General features: G+C 49.7%; 1 protein-coding gene across 1 annotated transcript in view; it reads left to right on the plus strand.

Annotated features, from left to right (window-relative positions):
* The window catches only part of LOC311522703 (apoptosis-associated speck-like protein containing a CARD), a 71780-nt gene that overhangs the window by 42976 nt on the left and 12819 nt on the right, over positions 1–15985 (plus strand). The window contains exons 4-7 of the mRNA XM_084632190.1: positions 3880–4204; positions 7048–7272; positions 7508–7756; positions 8747–8860. Coding sequence (XP_084488316.1) covers positions 3922–4204; positions 7048–7272; positions 7508–7756; positions 8747–8860 — 871 coding nt within the window. The 5' untranslated portion in view covers positions 3880–3921. The remainder of the gene's footprint in view (positions 1–3879; positions 4205–7047; positions 7273–7507; positions 7757–8746; positions 8861–15985) is intronic.

Here is a 15985-nt window from a genome sequence, read left to right on the forward strand (position 1 = left end):
AGGCATAGTGTACTGGTCGACCACAGTACGGCTGTTTAGGGTGCGGTAGTCAATACACATCCGGATTTTCCCATTCTTTTTGCGGACTACCACAATGGGTGAGGCGTATGGGCTGCGGGACTCTGTAATGGTGCCATTCGCAGCCAGCTCCTGAAGATGATGTCGCACATCTTCCATCTCAGAGAGAGCAATCTTCCTAGATCTCTCCCTGAAAGGTCGAGAGTCATGTAGTCTGATATTGTGCTCTACTCCTTTTGCACATCCCACATCCCACTCATGCAGTGAGAACACCTTGGATCTTTCACAAAGTTTCTTCCTCAGGCGATCTTTCCAGTCCTCGGACACTGGTGAATCTCCAAAGTCAAACTTTGCTGGGTCTATTGCCGGAACTGGAGTTTCATACTGGGGTTTTACAATCGACTCAGGCTCAAAGAGGTCTGCTATCTTTTGTCCTTGCTTCACAAAAATATCACGACTCGTTTCATTAGCAATCAGTATAGTCACCCTTTCCTGGGCTTCAGCAGGTAGGGTTATGACTCCACTGGGGACCAGCACTCCTTCAGGGAGCTCTCCTCCCATCGGCTGCTCTATCATTGCTAACGTCCCTTTACTGCCTTTCAGACAGGTACTCATGACAAGCACTTCTTGCTCCGTCCTTGCAGGCACTACTAAGGGGGTTGTGCCCGCGTACTTCAGTGCCCCAAGCGGTAGCTCAGATGTGTCCCTTTTAGCGCTCTCAATTTTCCTATAGGCTTCAGCACAAAGCGTATGGATCATCAGGGTATTCAGGTACTGGTCCCCAGCCCGCCTTCTGCAGTAATCCGCGAGTACCTTGAAGAGACTGGAGTTGGTCCCTATCAGCACAGACACATCAGAAGTCCCTTTAGGGTCAGGGCATATTAAGGCAGCTGTGTCTACCTCTTCTCTTACCCCAGCAACCTCCTCTGGGAATTCCAGGTGCACTATGACATACCCTTGATAGGGGTATTCATCCATGCTGAGGCCACATAAGCCAAGGCCAGTCAGTGGCTGTATAGGCAGGTGCCTAAGCATCTGTTGGTAGAATGACTGAAATATAATAGTCACTTGAGATCCAGTGTCAAGCACTGCTTTACACTCCACCCCTTCGATCCTCACCATGACCTCTGCTCGAGGCCCTATCAGTCCTGCAGGGATCCCAGCTGGACAGTCTTTTCTGGGGGAATCTTCAAATCCTGCAGACCTGGGGGGTCCCCGTCCCCAGACCCTCTGGCAGCTACCGGATCTCTCCCAACTGATCCTCAGCTTTCCATACACTAAGGAGGGGTTTTCTTCATTATGGCACTTGGCAGCACTGTGTCCATCCTGACCACATCGGTAGCAGAAGAATTGACCTTTCCCCCTTCGCCTGGGGGGGATGGTGGCTCTAAGTGCGGGCTTCTCAATCGCCACAGTTTGAGGCTTCTTATTCCTAGAAGTCTTAACTCGGTCAACGGTACTTTGCAGCTCAGCTATCCGTTCCGTCAGGACCTGCATTTGTTGGGCAAGTTCCTCTCTGGTGCTCACCATCAGTACACTGGCCATTTGCAGTGGTGTTGTGCTGGCTGGCTCCGATGTTTGGGCTTCCCAAAACTCACTGGCAGCCTGCCTTTCTTCCTCCTCTCGGACCTCTTTTATCAGCTGGGAGTAACTTGGGGGATGTTCCCGTCGTTCTCTTAGCCGGAGATGAAGTAGAATCGGGTTCTGATACTGAGTTCCTCTTACAATTTGAGCCAGTCTGGTCTGATCCATCTGCTCAGCAGTCACTGCTCCCCTCATGACAGCTCTCTGAAGCAGTCTCTCCAGTCTCTGTATGTAGGCTGAAGCCTTCTCGCCCTTTTGTTGTCGGGAATTAAGGAACTTACAGTAGCTGTCTTCAGGGCCCTCTACGCTCCCAAAGTTGTGTTCAAGGGCCTCTAGGCAGTCCTTCACACTGACCCCAGGGTCAATGAGCTTCAGGGTGCGAATCACATCTAATGCTGGGCCGCCAAGGCTCTCTATAAGGCATCTTCGCTTTTCTGCATCTGGTACGGCCCACTCTTGCAGCATTTCAGTGGTATGCTCTAACCAGGGTTCAAACTCCTCCTCCCCAGCAAATAATCTTAACTTACGACAAGAGTCTGACTCAGCATGGGGCAGCACAACCTTTTCCAATATTTGCCCCAGAGCTTTTGTCCAATCATCAGCCGAGGCTGCAGCCTCCGAGCTAGAAGCTGCTGAGCCAGGGCCCAACAAACCTGACATATTAGCCATTATACAAACAGTAATTTCCTCAAAATATAAGCACAAACAAAAAAAAATATAAATTGTTTCCCAATGTAGTGGATCACTCAACAGGTGCTTGCGAGGGGTACTGACCCAGGCGATCCCGGACGAGCCCCCAAAAATGTAACCCTTCTGCCCGTCAGAGTTGGCAGCAACAAGGGCCGGGTTCAATATCTAGGGGTTCCATTCCAATAACACAATGCAAACCGGCTCGAGCCCCCACCCAGTGACCTGGGACAAATATATACCACCCCTGCTGGGCGCCTCCAAGAGGCAATACTTCCCCTCTCGCAAGCACATAGTCTGAGTGTAGCAAAAGTCTTTTAATAACAGAGAGAAACAATGTGGCATTATGTTGGGGAAACACCACCAACAGGATTCATAACACAACCCATGAGCAAAAACAACCCCACCCCAGGCAAATTGGGGCATGCCCTTTTCCCTTTGGTTCTTGAGTCCAGCAACCCCAAATCACCCAAAGTCCGAAAAGTCCAATGCCCCAAAAGTCTCTGTCCCTGGTCAGGGCAGCCCCAGAGTTCGAAAGTTTATCGGCGGAGCTTTACCTCCCAACCTGGGTGGAAATGGGACGGGGGTAAGAGGCACCTTACGTGATCTGAAGCTGACCGCTCCATAGCGGCGCTCCGCTCCGCCAGCCGCCCCACGAACTCCTTCGCTCAGCTGCGCTCCGCTCCGCCAGCCGCCCCACGAACTCCTTCGCTCAGCTGCGCTCCGCTCCGCCAGCTGTCCCACGAACTCCTTCACTCAGCTCCACAGCCCACAAGCAGCTCCTGCCATCCACACACTGCTCCACGTCAAACTGCTTCACCAGCCGTCCCGCAAACTGCTCCACAATATATCTTCAGGCTCCCCCACTACTTAACACAACACTCAGTGATTTCAGCTCTTAGGTGAATTCAGCTTATAGTAGGGGAGCCCCAGTGCTGGTGCACTGTCAGCCCAAAGTGAGCTCAGCAGCCTATAATTAGACTTCTAATGAAATCAAAATTAGCTCTGATATTCCACAGTGGAGAGAGGAGGAAGTGCAATCAGCATGTAAGGCCCTCACCAAGGGGCCCATGCCACCAAGTACTACTACTTGTCCCCAGCCTCTCTCCATTCACACAGTTTTGGAACCCATGACCCTTCCCTAGCGAGTGCCACTTAGTTGATGGTGAGTCCCTCCATCATAACAAAAGGCCACGTACAGTTCCAAGCACAGTTCCCATAATCAGGGTAATAACAATTTATTCTTCCCGCCCCAATGACAGAGACACTGGGGATCCCACAGCAGCCAAAGTGACCATTTGGGCAGCTATGGCCTCATTCTAGGCGTGGTGGGTGTGCCTATGCAAATGAGATCGGCCCCTGAAGTTCTTTTCCACAACTTGCCACACCTCACCACCAGATGTCAGGGTGGAGCTCATCCTGACACTGCTTACACACAGTATGCATCAGATGAAGTGAGCTGTAGCTCACGAAAGCTTCTGCTCAAATAAATTGGTTAGTCTCTAAGGTGCCACGAGTCCTCCTTTTCTTTTTGCGAATACAGACTAACACGGCTGTTACTCTGAAAACAGCCCTTCTCTGTCTCTGCAGTTCCTGTCTCTTTGATGAGCCACCTCAAGTGGCGCTGGCAGCATGGAGAGTGCCGGGAGAGGACTGCTGGAGACCCTGGAAAAGCTGGGAGAGGGGGAGCTGCAGAGATTCAAGGACAAACTGAGTGAAATCCAGCCAAAGGAGGGATACCAACATCTCTCCTCCGGGAGCCTACGAAATGCGGATCCCCCAGCCCTCACGGACCTGCTCCTCCTCTTCTATGGGACGGACTATGGGGCGGAGGTGGCTGCAGAGGCGGTGAGAGCCATTGACCAAGGAGCCCTAGCAAAGAGAATCGAGAGACTCATTGATGAAATGAGACATGGTAAGAAATGAGCCAGGGAGACTGGCCCCCCATCTGTCTCTTTCCCTGCAGCCTCCCTGTCACAGGTGGGATATTAGCTAGAGCGGTTTGCAGTGCTATTATCACCCTGTTGGTGCCAGGGTATTAGAGACACAAGGGTGGGGGTGAGGTAATATCTTTTACTGGACCAACTTCTTTTGATGACAGAGACCAGCTTTTGAGCTACCTGGAGCTCTTCTTCAGCCCACAGCTCTGCGGAGCTTGAAAGCTTGTCTCACTTAGTTGGCAGCAGAATTTGGTCCAATAAAAGATATTAACTCACCCACCTTGTCTCTCTCATTAGCTAGAGCAATGGTGCACAAACTGTGAGTGTGGGGGGGATGCCCTCTCAGCAAAGGAGGTTCTGTGGGAGGGAGGGCACAAAGAAACTGGGATCCCATGGGTCCCACAGGACCTACTGCCATAATAGCGGGAGTGGGATAAAACTGGAGTGGGTATTGTGGGGCGGGACTAAAAGAATATCCCAATAGGGCTGCAAACGAGATGGACGCCCCAACCAGCAGCTGCTGCTGTCTGGGAACTGCCTTCAGACCTAGGTGGGGCTGCCAGCAGCGACACAGAATAAGGGATTATTTTAGTTTACAAGTAATGCGGGGTGGGGGTATGGCAAATTCTGTGAATGTTAAGGGGGGGAGTGTGACTGGAAAAGTTTGTGCACCACTGAGCTAGAGTAACGGCTCCCAAACCTTCCTGGTTTACCTACCACCCTCTCAAAAACTGGTGGGTGAAGTGCCAAATGCAAATTTCTCCTTTTTGTGAACATTTGCAATCTTAACAGGTTGAATTAAAGTATTGACAGATCCCTCGTAAAGTAAGTTTTGATTGTGGCTGGTGGAGTTCTGCCTGGAGAGAGTTAGAAGAGGAGGGAGTTTGGTCAGGGAAACTTTTCAACGATTGTCTCCTGAAAAGACCTACACAGAGTGCTGTCTACATGGTTTTCCATAAAGACAAAGTTTACCTTCACCCTCACCCAAAATTCCTTACTAAGGTGGTTCCAATTTTCATCAAGCAATTTACTTACCTACTTCCTTTCTAAAGCTCATAAACATAAAAATGAGGAAAACTTCCACATTTGGATATTGGAAGAGCTTTTTCGTTTTATCTTGATCTAACTAAGGCATTAAGATCTACCTTGCAACTGTACACTGTGGTTGCAGATAAAATGAAGGGCAGTCCAGTGTCCTCGCAAAGAATCTCTTTTTCGATTTCAGCTTGCATTTGTTCATGCTATCACGTGGCTAATGTGACTCCCCTGAGTAGGGTATTAGCTCAGGCAACCAGGACTCATGCATCTTCTGCAGTCTTTCTCGCTCATGCTTGGACATCTGTAAGGTGGCAGCTTGGTCATTCGTCCATACATTCTCTCTCATTATACCATCTCTCAGCAGTCCAGGGACGATGCCAGAATTAGTTGTGTGGTTCTCCAATCCCTGTTCAAGTAGAGTCCGAGCCCACCTCCAGTTTGAACTGCTTGTGAGTCACATGTAGTGGAATGGGCATGTGCAGAAGAAGAAGAAATGGTTTCTAACCTACTCATACCTGTTGCTCTTTGAGGTGTGTTGCCCATGGCCATTCCACAACCTGCTCTCCTTCCTCTCTCTACACTCATCTCTCTGGGAAGAAGTAACTGAGGGAGTCAGGGGTGGCTCCACCCTTTGTACCTGCACATAGTGGTGTGAGGCCGCAGAGGGTGCTCGTGCTATCCTGACAGGTACCGCTGAGGGAAAGAATCTTTGGCAGCTGGGTGCACATAAACCTACAGTGGAATGGACGTGTGCAACACACCTCCAAGAACAACAGTTATGAGAAGGTTAGTAACCTTCCATCTTTCTGCCTCTCTCCCTTCATTCTCCTTATTCTCTTTCCCTGTGCTATGTTCTCTCCCTCCTGCCCCATCTTTTCTGTCTCTTTTAGGTGTTGGCAGAGCACAAATCACTTAGTATCTTGGCACTATCAGATTCTCTCTCCCCATCCCCAGTAATGAATCCCTCATTCCCAGCCCTTTGTTCCCATCCAACCTTGATCTTTCCCTCTCTCTCCACTCACCCGTCTATCCCCATCTATTCACCCTACCAAATACCTACACACCACTTCCTCAATCCCCCCACATTCCTACCGCCCTCCTCAACCAAATGCCACACATATCTCACCCTCAACACAGTGTTCCCAGCATGTCCCTCTATGTGCTCAGGAGCTGGGGGAGTTACGGTGACTCCTCAATGCATGAGCCATCCCCAAACTCTGCTCAGGTCTCTAGCTAAACAGCAGCAAAAGCAACCAAAAAACGGAGAGGGTGGGGATGGTCGGGAACCAGAGGAGTCATGTTTGCACTGGAAGCTAGATTGGGGCACAAAGAGAAACAAGGATCCACAGGGGACTTCCCTCACTCCTGAAAGACCCCCTTAAAAGTGGGCATGTCTGCCTAATTCTGTGTGTGTGTATATGTGTCTCCTCTCTGCCTTGTGCCTACCCACCAGGAGGAGGCAGGGCTGCAGCCTCTGGTCTTCCTCCTCCCCTGCAGGATCTGATGCCTGCCGCATCCCAAGAGCCAGCACATGCAGTGGGGGGAAAGAAACAGACAATGGTTTGGTCCAGGTGAGCATTAAGTGGGATTCACAACAGGAGGAGGATGCTTTAGAGGAAAAATTCTTTTAATTGTTTCCTCCCCAGCCACAGAGGAGGCAGAGTTGGGGGGAAGGGGTGATAAGTTGGGAGGATGTGACTACCCCACGCATTGCCCTCTGCCATGTAACACATGTTCCCTAAAATCATTAATTCAGGATTTATTTTTAATGACTCCTCAGAGAAACATTTTTTCGAGGGGCACCAAAAGTGGCTGAAGGACCGTCTTTACGTGAGAAAAGGTTTCATGTATGATCAGCAATACCAGACAATCAGAGCTGAGAAAACCAGCCAGGAGAAGATGCAGAAGCTGTACGAGCTGGTGCCGAGTTGGCGCAAATGGCAGAAGGACAAGCTCTACCAGGCACTGAAGGAAACAAACAGAGACCTGGTTGAACAGCTGGAAGGTAAATAAATGACACCAGGGAAATCCGCTTCCCACGCTCCCCATCATGAACCCTGATGCCCAGGGATAGGGAATCACAGAATCACTCTCTGTGTGACTCTGGGGGACAATTTACCCTGGGAGAGGTTTTCAGGGGCAGGGAGGAGGTGGAGCCATGGCCCTGCATGCCCCCCACTTCTCTGTGGAGCACTAAAATCAGCAATTGCCATTTATTTTAACAAAATATCTCTCTCCAGGGGGACACTTTATTGACTGGCACCGAGAGCAGCTGATCCAGCGAGTCCCAGAAGTAGACACAGTCCTGAAGCTACTTCGGGGGCACGCGCTAACCCCTGAGCAATACCAGAGCATCAGCACCGGGAGATCCAATGTGGAGAAAATGCAGAAGCTGTACGAGCTGGTGCTGAGCTGGGGGAGGGAGCACAAGGACCAGCTCCACCTGGTGCTGTGGATAACAAACAGAGCTCTTGTTGCTGAGCTTGAAGGTAGATAACTATAATCTCTTTCCTCAGGGCAGAGTTTTCAAACTGTAGGGCACATTCCCCCCCCGCCTTGGGAGGGCGTGAAGGAACATTCAGGGGGTGAGTGGCCACACCAGGTGGCTGATGCCAGCCCCACATTGACTCAGCTCAGCAGACCACCACTGTCCTACCACCAGAGCCCCTTGCCGACCCCGGCCCTTCACTGGAGATCCAGGGCACAGAGCCCTGTCCTCTGCTGGAAAGAGCCTGCGCAGGGCAAGCAGATGGGGCTGCGCTCAAGGGCCGGGGACAGAAGGGAACTCTGTTCCGCAAGGGGTCAGTACTCAGTGGGGGCAGCTGTCTGCTCCCCTCCTGACCCTGGCCCTTGCTCTGCTAAAAGGCCCTGCCCCCACTTTGCCTCTTCCTGCCCCTCCTCTGCCTCTTCCCCCAAGCTGTGCCCCTGCTTGCTCCTGTCTGCTCTCTCCTCCCCTCATTGCTCACCCTTAAGGCAGGGGAAAATTGGGAAGGTACAGTCTGTGTGAGGGGGTTGTGCAGGGGTATTCTGCATGTGTGTGTAGGTGGGTGGTGCAGGGGGGGTGTAGTGTGGGAAGGGATGGGTAGGGGGTGATTTAACTGGGAATTGGTCCTGCTTCGAGCAGGGGGTTGGACTAGATGACCTTCTGGGGTCCCTTCCAACCCTGATATTCTATGACTCTATGAATGCTAGACAGTCACGTAGCCTGATATTCCATGATCCCTCCCTTCCGCCCCACCCCCCATTTATTTCCCTGCAGAGGTTGGACTGGGGAAGTGCAGCCTGGCCCCCGGCTGAGCAGGAATTCAGCCCCCCCTCCACCTCGAGGCACAGACTGTCCAGGAGCTCCCCCTGGGGCAGGGCAGCTTTGCCCCAACCCCAGCTCAGGGCTCTGTCTCAACAACACTGGGAACAAGCTGAAAGAGCCTGGCACCCAAACCCCGGGTTTCAGTGGGGTGTTTTTATGTCCCTCTGCTCAGGGGAACGTTTTGTGGATCGGCACCGGGAGCAGCTGATTCAACGCGCCTCCTCCGTTGACGCAGTCCTAGACGTGCTTCAGGGGGTCAAGCTGCAACATGAAATGCAGAAGCAAGGTGAGCTGATGAGGAGCTGTGGTACGTGGCACCAGAACCGACCCTACCCGGTGCTGAAGGCAGCAAACAAAAGCCTCAGTGAAGAGTTAGAGGGTAAAATCAAATACGGGCCATAACGTCCCCCTGCACTCCCAGGGGGCTGCACCCCAAGCCCCTCCCGACAGGATCACTAGGTCTGCTCTCTGGGTTTTTATACCTCAGCCATCACTGCGGTACAGGGGCCTGCACACAGCTTTTAAAGCAGCTGGGTAGCTGCAGGTGGGCTATAAATCGCCCAGTAGCTTTAACTCTTCACTGGCCATAGTGACTCTGAAAAGAGCCCGAGACTCCATCAAGCCCTTCACCACAGCTCCAGGGCACAGAGCCCTGTCCTCTGCTGGAAAGAGCCTGCGCAGGGCAAGCAGATGGGGCTGCGCTCAAGGTCCAGGGACAGCAGGGAACTCTGTTCAGCAGCTTCTGTCCTCACTATACCGATGGGGCCACTGTATTTGCTCTTTATTCGAAACCGCAGTTCCACAGAATTAATGAGGGTTGAGCTCGGCCTGAAAGTCCAGTCACTTCATGATTGGCTTTCACTCTCTGTCCCCAATTCCTTGTTCTGCAGTGTCTCGGTGAGGCTGTTTGCCAGCTGCCACGTCCCATCCCAGAAGTGGCTGCATTTCAGCACTAGGTTTAAAGCAAGTGCATGTGTCAGGGTTCCCTCCCCACTCTGAACTCTAGGGTACAGATGTGGGGTCCCACATGAAAGACTCCCTGAGCTTATTTCTACCAGCTTAGGTTAAAAACTTCCCCAAGGCACAAATTCTTCCTTGTCCTTGGACGGTATCGCTGCCACAACCAAGTGAGTTAGACAAAGATTCAGGAAAAGGACCCCTTGGAGTTCCTGTTTCCCCAAAATATCCCCCCAAGCCCCTTCACCCCCTTTCCTGGGGAGGCTTGAGAATAATATACCAACCAAATAGGTAAACAAGGTGAGCACAGACCAGACCTTGGGGTTTGTAGGACACTAAAAACCAGTCAGGTTCTTAAAAACAGAACTTTATTATAAAGAAAAAGTATAAGCAGCTCCTCTGTAAAATCAGGATGGAAGGTAATTTTACAGGCTAATAAGATTTAAAACACAGAGGATTCCCCTCTCGGCAAAACTCTAAAGTTACAAAAAACAGGAATAAACCTCCCTCTTAGCATAGGGAAAACTCACAAGCTAAAATAAAAGATAACAACGCATTTCCTTGCTATTACTTACAATTTGTAATCTTAGCTGCTTATTTCAGATATGGCTTTAGGAGATGTATTTTTCCTGCCCTGGTCCCTCTCTGTCCCTGTCATAAATATAAAGGGAAGGGTAAACCCCTTTAAAATCCCTCCTAGCCAGAGGAAAAATCCTCTCACCTGTAAAGGGTTAAGAAGCTAAAGGTAACCTCGCTGGCACCTGACCAAAATGACCAATGAGGAGACAAGATACTTTCAAAAGCTGGGAGGAGGGAGAAAAACAAAGGGTCTGCGTGATGCTTTTGCCGGAGACAGAACAGGCAGGAATGGAGTCTTAGAATTTAGTAAGTAATCTAGCTAGGTATGTGTTAGATTATGATTTCTTTAAACGGCTGAGAAAATAGCTGTGCTGAATAGAATGAATATTCCTGTCTGTGTGTCTTTTTTGTAACTTAAGGTTTTGCCTAGAGGGATTCTCTATGTTTGAATCTAATTACACTGTAAAGTATCTACCATCCTGATTTTACAGAGGTGATTCCTTTTTACTTCTATTAAAAGTCTTCTTGTAAGAAAACTGAATGCTTTTTCATTGTTCTCAGATCCAAGGGTTTGGGTCTGTGGTCACCTATGCAAATTGGTGAGGATTTTTACCAAACCTTTCCCAGGAAGTGGGGTGCAAGGGTTGGGAGGATTTTGGGGGGAAGGATGTGTCCAAACTACGTTTCCCAGTAAACCCAGTTAGAGTTTGGTGGTGGCAGTGGATATTCCAAGGACAAAGGATAAAATTAATTTGTACCTTGGGGAAGTTTTAACCTAAAAAGTAAAGTAAAGCTTAGGAGGTTTCGGTGCAGGTCCCCACATCTGTACCCTAGAGTTCAGAGTGGGGAAGGAAGCTTGACAGTCCCGGAGAGAACAACAAAGAGAGCACAAACAAAAACCTTCCCCCACAGAGTTGAAACTATCTTCTTTCCTTATTGGTCCTTTTGATCAGGTGCCAACCAGATTATTTGAGCTTCTTAACCCGTTACACGTAAAGGAGGGATTTTATGCTACCCTTAGCTGTATGTTTATGACACGCCCCCCCAAATCACAGACGGCGCTGGACAGCCTGCTCCACACTGGCTGTGATTTCATCCTGGAGCTCTAGGAGAAAACAGAATTAATAAGACACATGCACCTCTACATATAGTACTGATTATATAAAAACTAACAATATTTTCCACATCTCAAGGACGATTTTAACCAGTTGATTCTGGGAAACTTTCACGGGAGAGTGCATCAGCCACTTTGTTAGAAGCTCCTGAAATGTGTTGTATTTCAAAATCAAAATCTTGGAGAGCTAAACTCCACTGAAGAAGTTTTTTGTTATTGTCCTTGATGGCATGAAGCCACCTCAGCGCAGCATGGTCGGTTTGCAGGTGGAAACGTTGTCCCCAAACATATGGGCGTAGCTTTTCCAGAGCGTACACAATGGCATAGCATTCCTTTTCGCTGATTGACCAGTGGCCGATTGTTCTGGTCTGGGTTGTTGTGTGGGGAGAGCAGATACTGGGCTAGTTGGGCCCATGAGTCCAATCTGGGGTGGCAGGCAGCGGGTGGTATCCCAGGCTAGTTGGTCTTACCCAGTTCTGGTCCCAGTTCCCCAGGGAAGAGTATCTTGTAACAGTGTCTCTGAGTTAATCCATGACAAAGGTGTCGGGATCCGAGGGTAGGGCCCATGGGACAGTGCCCTCTAGTGTCCCCCCTTCCACAGCAAGGTCTTGTTCCCCACTGTCCCGCACAGAGCCTAGCAGGAGTCACCCGCACTGGCCTATAGAATTGGGGGATCTAGGCCCTCAGGGTTGTGCTCTCTTTCGCTTGCTCTAGCTAGGCCCCATGAAGTACCAGGACCCCGTGTTTCATCCTTCCAAGGCCCAAGTTACATTCCTGAGGAAGGGCAGCCAAGGCACTGGGCGAACTGGAGGACAGGACACCACATCACAGATGCCACTGTCTTATCCCCTCCTCTCTCTTCCTCCACATTGTCCTCTGTATTGGGGAGCTATGTGGGGGCAACAGCATCATGGCCCCATGGTGCTGAGCTCCCATGTCTCTAGCCAGGCCTTGGGAAATGCCAGAGGCTTTGTCTGAGTTTAACCAACAGCAGCAATGTGGGCCTGGGGAGAGCCAGCAGGAGGTCCTGGGACAGACGATGCTTCCCCATGGGCAGCCTCACTCCTAGAACATCTGATCCCACAAGGCATGTGGGCTCTGGGGATCCCCATGTAGGGCACAAATTCCCCCTCCCACCCTGAGAGCTGTGCCTTACCTGGATGCAGGCCACGTGATCCTCATCTCTACAGCTGGTAAAGCACTTGGGCATTGATCTGGATAAAAGGCACCAGGGGGATGTTTTGTTATAAAGAATTAGATTGTGTCCTGTCCCTGCAGGTTGCATGTGGGTGGGACTAAGGATTACTAAGGACTCAGTACCGGAGAGCTCAAGATCCTCGGCCCAGAGGTCAAGATCCTCGGCCGAAACAAGGGCATGGTTTTTTGCTTGAAGAAGAGGCACTCCTTGGGACAATCCTTGATTGAAGGGGTGTCATTGTCTCCAGAGCCTAAGATGGGCCTGTCAAGACTGTCGTCTGAAGTGTTTTCCTCATCCTCATCAGCCCAACTTCCGGTACTGCAGGAGCAAGAGTTTTTTTCCTGGTGCAGTCAACTCCCAAGGTGCCTGTTGTAGCTTGGGAGTTGTTAAACCTGTCAGTGCCCTTTCCCCGGCTGTCCTGGTCTCCCATCCATTTCCTGTGTGTAAGGTGTCAATGTTGATTGCTCCCGCTCCGACTCGCCATGCAATACCATCGGAGTCTTCAGCTAATGTGCCTCTCAGAACGGTAGAGGGAAACCAACCAGGATATCACCTGTACCTCCATCTCAAAGCTCTGACCGTAGCTCCTCAGACGGGATCTGCCCCTCCTTGGACAGAGGAAGCTGGTCCTTTATCAGCATCTCAGGTTGGCTTTGTCCAGCTGAGGCATGTATAGCAGCCCACGGTGGCTGCCTACCCACCATGGTCCTGGATGGAGCCTCAACATTGCCTGATTCACAAGCACCAATGGCTCAGGCATAATTGGGTCCTAGTGGCCTTTCTGGAGCCCTTTGGGTTTCCTTCTGCAATCTAGATCATTCCTACACCCTTCATACCGTGCCTTTGACTAGGTTTTGGGGGCATCTGCACTAAGGACACTCTGCCCATCCTCAGTACCAGCCTGGTATTGTACAAGAGGAAATTCCCTTTCAGGATCTGCCCCAGCTGGAAACAGAGGAGGCTCTACCTATTAGCGTGCTTTGGTAGACCCCCTCTTCCCTTCCTCATACAGTGAAAAAGGTGGAGAGGAGATACTATATACCCTTGCATGGTTTTGACCATTTTGATAACCATCTCCCTCCAGGCTCCTTGATAGTCATAGCTGCTAATGAGAGAGAGGGAGAGAGAGAGAGACAGAGACACTAGGTGTCAATGTCAAAAGGAAAAGAAGCAAATAAGCTGGGCCTATTTGGAAGGAAGCTTTATTCCACAGGAGGTTTGCAGCTCAGAATTGTGAACCAGCCGGCTCTGCTGGGTCATTAGGATTTTAGCCTGGTCGATAATATTTCAAAGAGAGACTACTTGACAAGGTTTCAGAGTAGCAGCCGTGTTAGTCTGTATTCACAAAAAGAAAAGGAGTACTTGTGGCACCTTAGAGACTAACCAATTTATTTGAGCATAAGCTTTCGTGAGCTACAGCTCACTTTATCGGATGCATAAAAGTGGAAAATGCAGTGAGGATGTTTTTATACACACAGACCATGGTGAATACATCCTCACTGCATTTTCCACTTTTATGCATCCGATGAAGTGAGTTGTAGCTCACGAAAGCTTATGCTCAAATAAATTGGTTAGTCTCTAAGGTGCCACAAGTACTCCTTTTCTTTTTACTTGACAAGGTGAAACAAAAATTCACTACAGTGGTGGATGAGGGCAAATTAGTTGCCAGAAAGGCTCAGCAATCAATCTAGATGTGCCTGACTTTGCAGTTCGGGCCATTTCTTTTGCCATCACCATGCTGTGGTGTTTTTGGCTGCAGGCCTCCAGTCTTCATCCAGTGTTGGAGCAAACTATTCAAGACCTCCCTTTTGAAGGTCCTTTGCTCTCTTCAGAGAAAATGGACAGTAGGCTCCATAGCCTTAAGGATTTGAGAGTGATGCTTAAGTCTCTTGATATCTACATGGCTACAACCAAAAGAAAGCAGTTTTGCTTTCAGGAATCCACTGATATCTGTCTTTTATTCCTCATTCCCAAGACCTGTTGAGAAAGAGGGATAGAATTTACAAGGATAGGGCCACAAACATGGTTGGATCGATAATACATTTCAAATACAAATGGAGGTGTGGATTATTTTCCCCATTCCCCATCCTCTTTACTCTAATAAGACCAAAACATCCATCCACTGATTCTCGCTCCCTGGAAGTGTTGCTGAAGCAAAGCCTGGCTCAAGCAGGACATCTCTTACAGTTATTAATATGGATTGAAGGAAAAGCCTCAGTCTCCCATTCCCAGACCATGCGTGTCTGTCTCTACTAGGGCTGGTCCAATTATTCATAGCCAAAATCTGAGTGATCAAGGGAGAAATGCCTTATACATTCTTGAGAACAGAAAGATGGATGAACTGCACCCCTACTGAAAATGCATCAAACATAGTGGCACCAGCGCGTCATATTATTGTTTGATGCATAGTCAGTAGGGGGTTTTCCCCATTTCTTATTTTTATTTCCTCACCTTACTAATGTTGGAATATTATTCTCCTATAGGTTAGTATATTAACGATCTCAACTTATCATCATATACGTCAATTCTTTGCCATGGCCTTTTTGTGGTTAGGTATCTGCAGATGTTACATCAATTCATAACAATTATGTATGTCAATTCATTGCGATAACACTTTTGTGGTTAGACTCATGTTCCTGTGGTCAGAAATTCCCCTTAAGCCCTCTATTTTCAGTTCCCCAATACTTGGGGTTTCCGTTGGGCTGTTTATCTGTTCAAAGTTCATAGGCCTCAAGCCTTATGCTAAGTTGCTGAAGCTCATGTCTCACAGGATACGGGTCTGTAGGCTCCTTGCATTACTGATTAATATAATAAAGGCAAGCTAGCCCTATGGGCTACAGACCAGAACCAGCCCAGGGGCAGAGCTGGTCCCTCACAGGGACAGGAGCCACCCTCGGTCCCTGCTGCCCCAGTTCCCCGTCTGACCCCAGTGATGTGCTGACTGGGCTGTGGCAATGCAGCCAGGACCTCTGGAGTCAAAGAGAAGAAGTAAACAATCCAGATTAGGGAGCCGGACAGTTGATTAAAGATTCAGCTGAGTAGGAGCCAGAGTCACCTCCTCAGGAAGCTCAGAAGTCGTTATCTCCCATGAGTGACCGATATTGCAACCGCCTGCTGTATCTTTGGGGACTATCTTGTATTAAATGAATGAATGTTCTAACTACCATCCTGGGCTAGGGCTTGTGTCTGCTCCTTGGGGAGGGTTACTGCAACTCCACCAGGAACGACTGATGTGGGTGAGGGGTGATCTCTGCAATCCTGGGGATTGTAAACAGCCTCACGGAAGTACCAGCCCCGGGGTGGTTTGCTCAGACTTGTTCAAACAGGTACCAGAGAGACAAAGGAAGGGCTTTTGGTGTAAAAAGTCCAGCTTGAATTGAACCCTGGTCTACATGAGAAAACAGGTCAGTTAACAACCTCACTCAGGGATGTGAAAAATTCACCCCCCGCGAGTGATGTCGTTAAGCCGACCTAAACCCCGGTGTAGGCCATGTCTACACTACATCTTATGTCGGCAAAACTTACGTCGTTCAGGGGTGGGAATAAACCACCCGCCCTGAGTG

This window comes from Lepidochelys olivacea, assembly GCF_965140295.1.
Source record: "Lepidochelys olivacea isolate rLepOli2 genome assembly, chromosome: 6".
NCBI classification, from domain to species: Eukaryota; Metazoa; Chordata; order Testudines; family Cheloniidae; genus Lepidochelys; species Lepidochelys olivacea.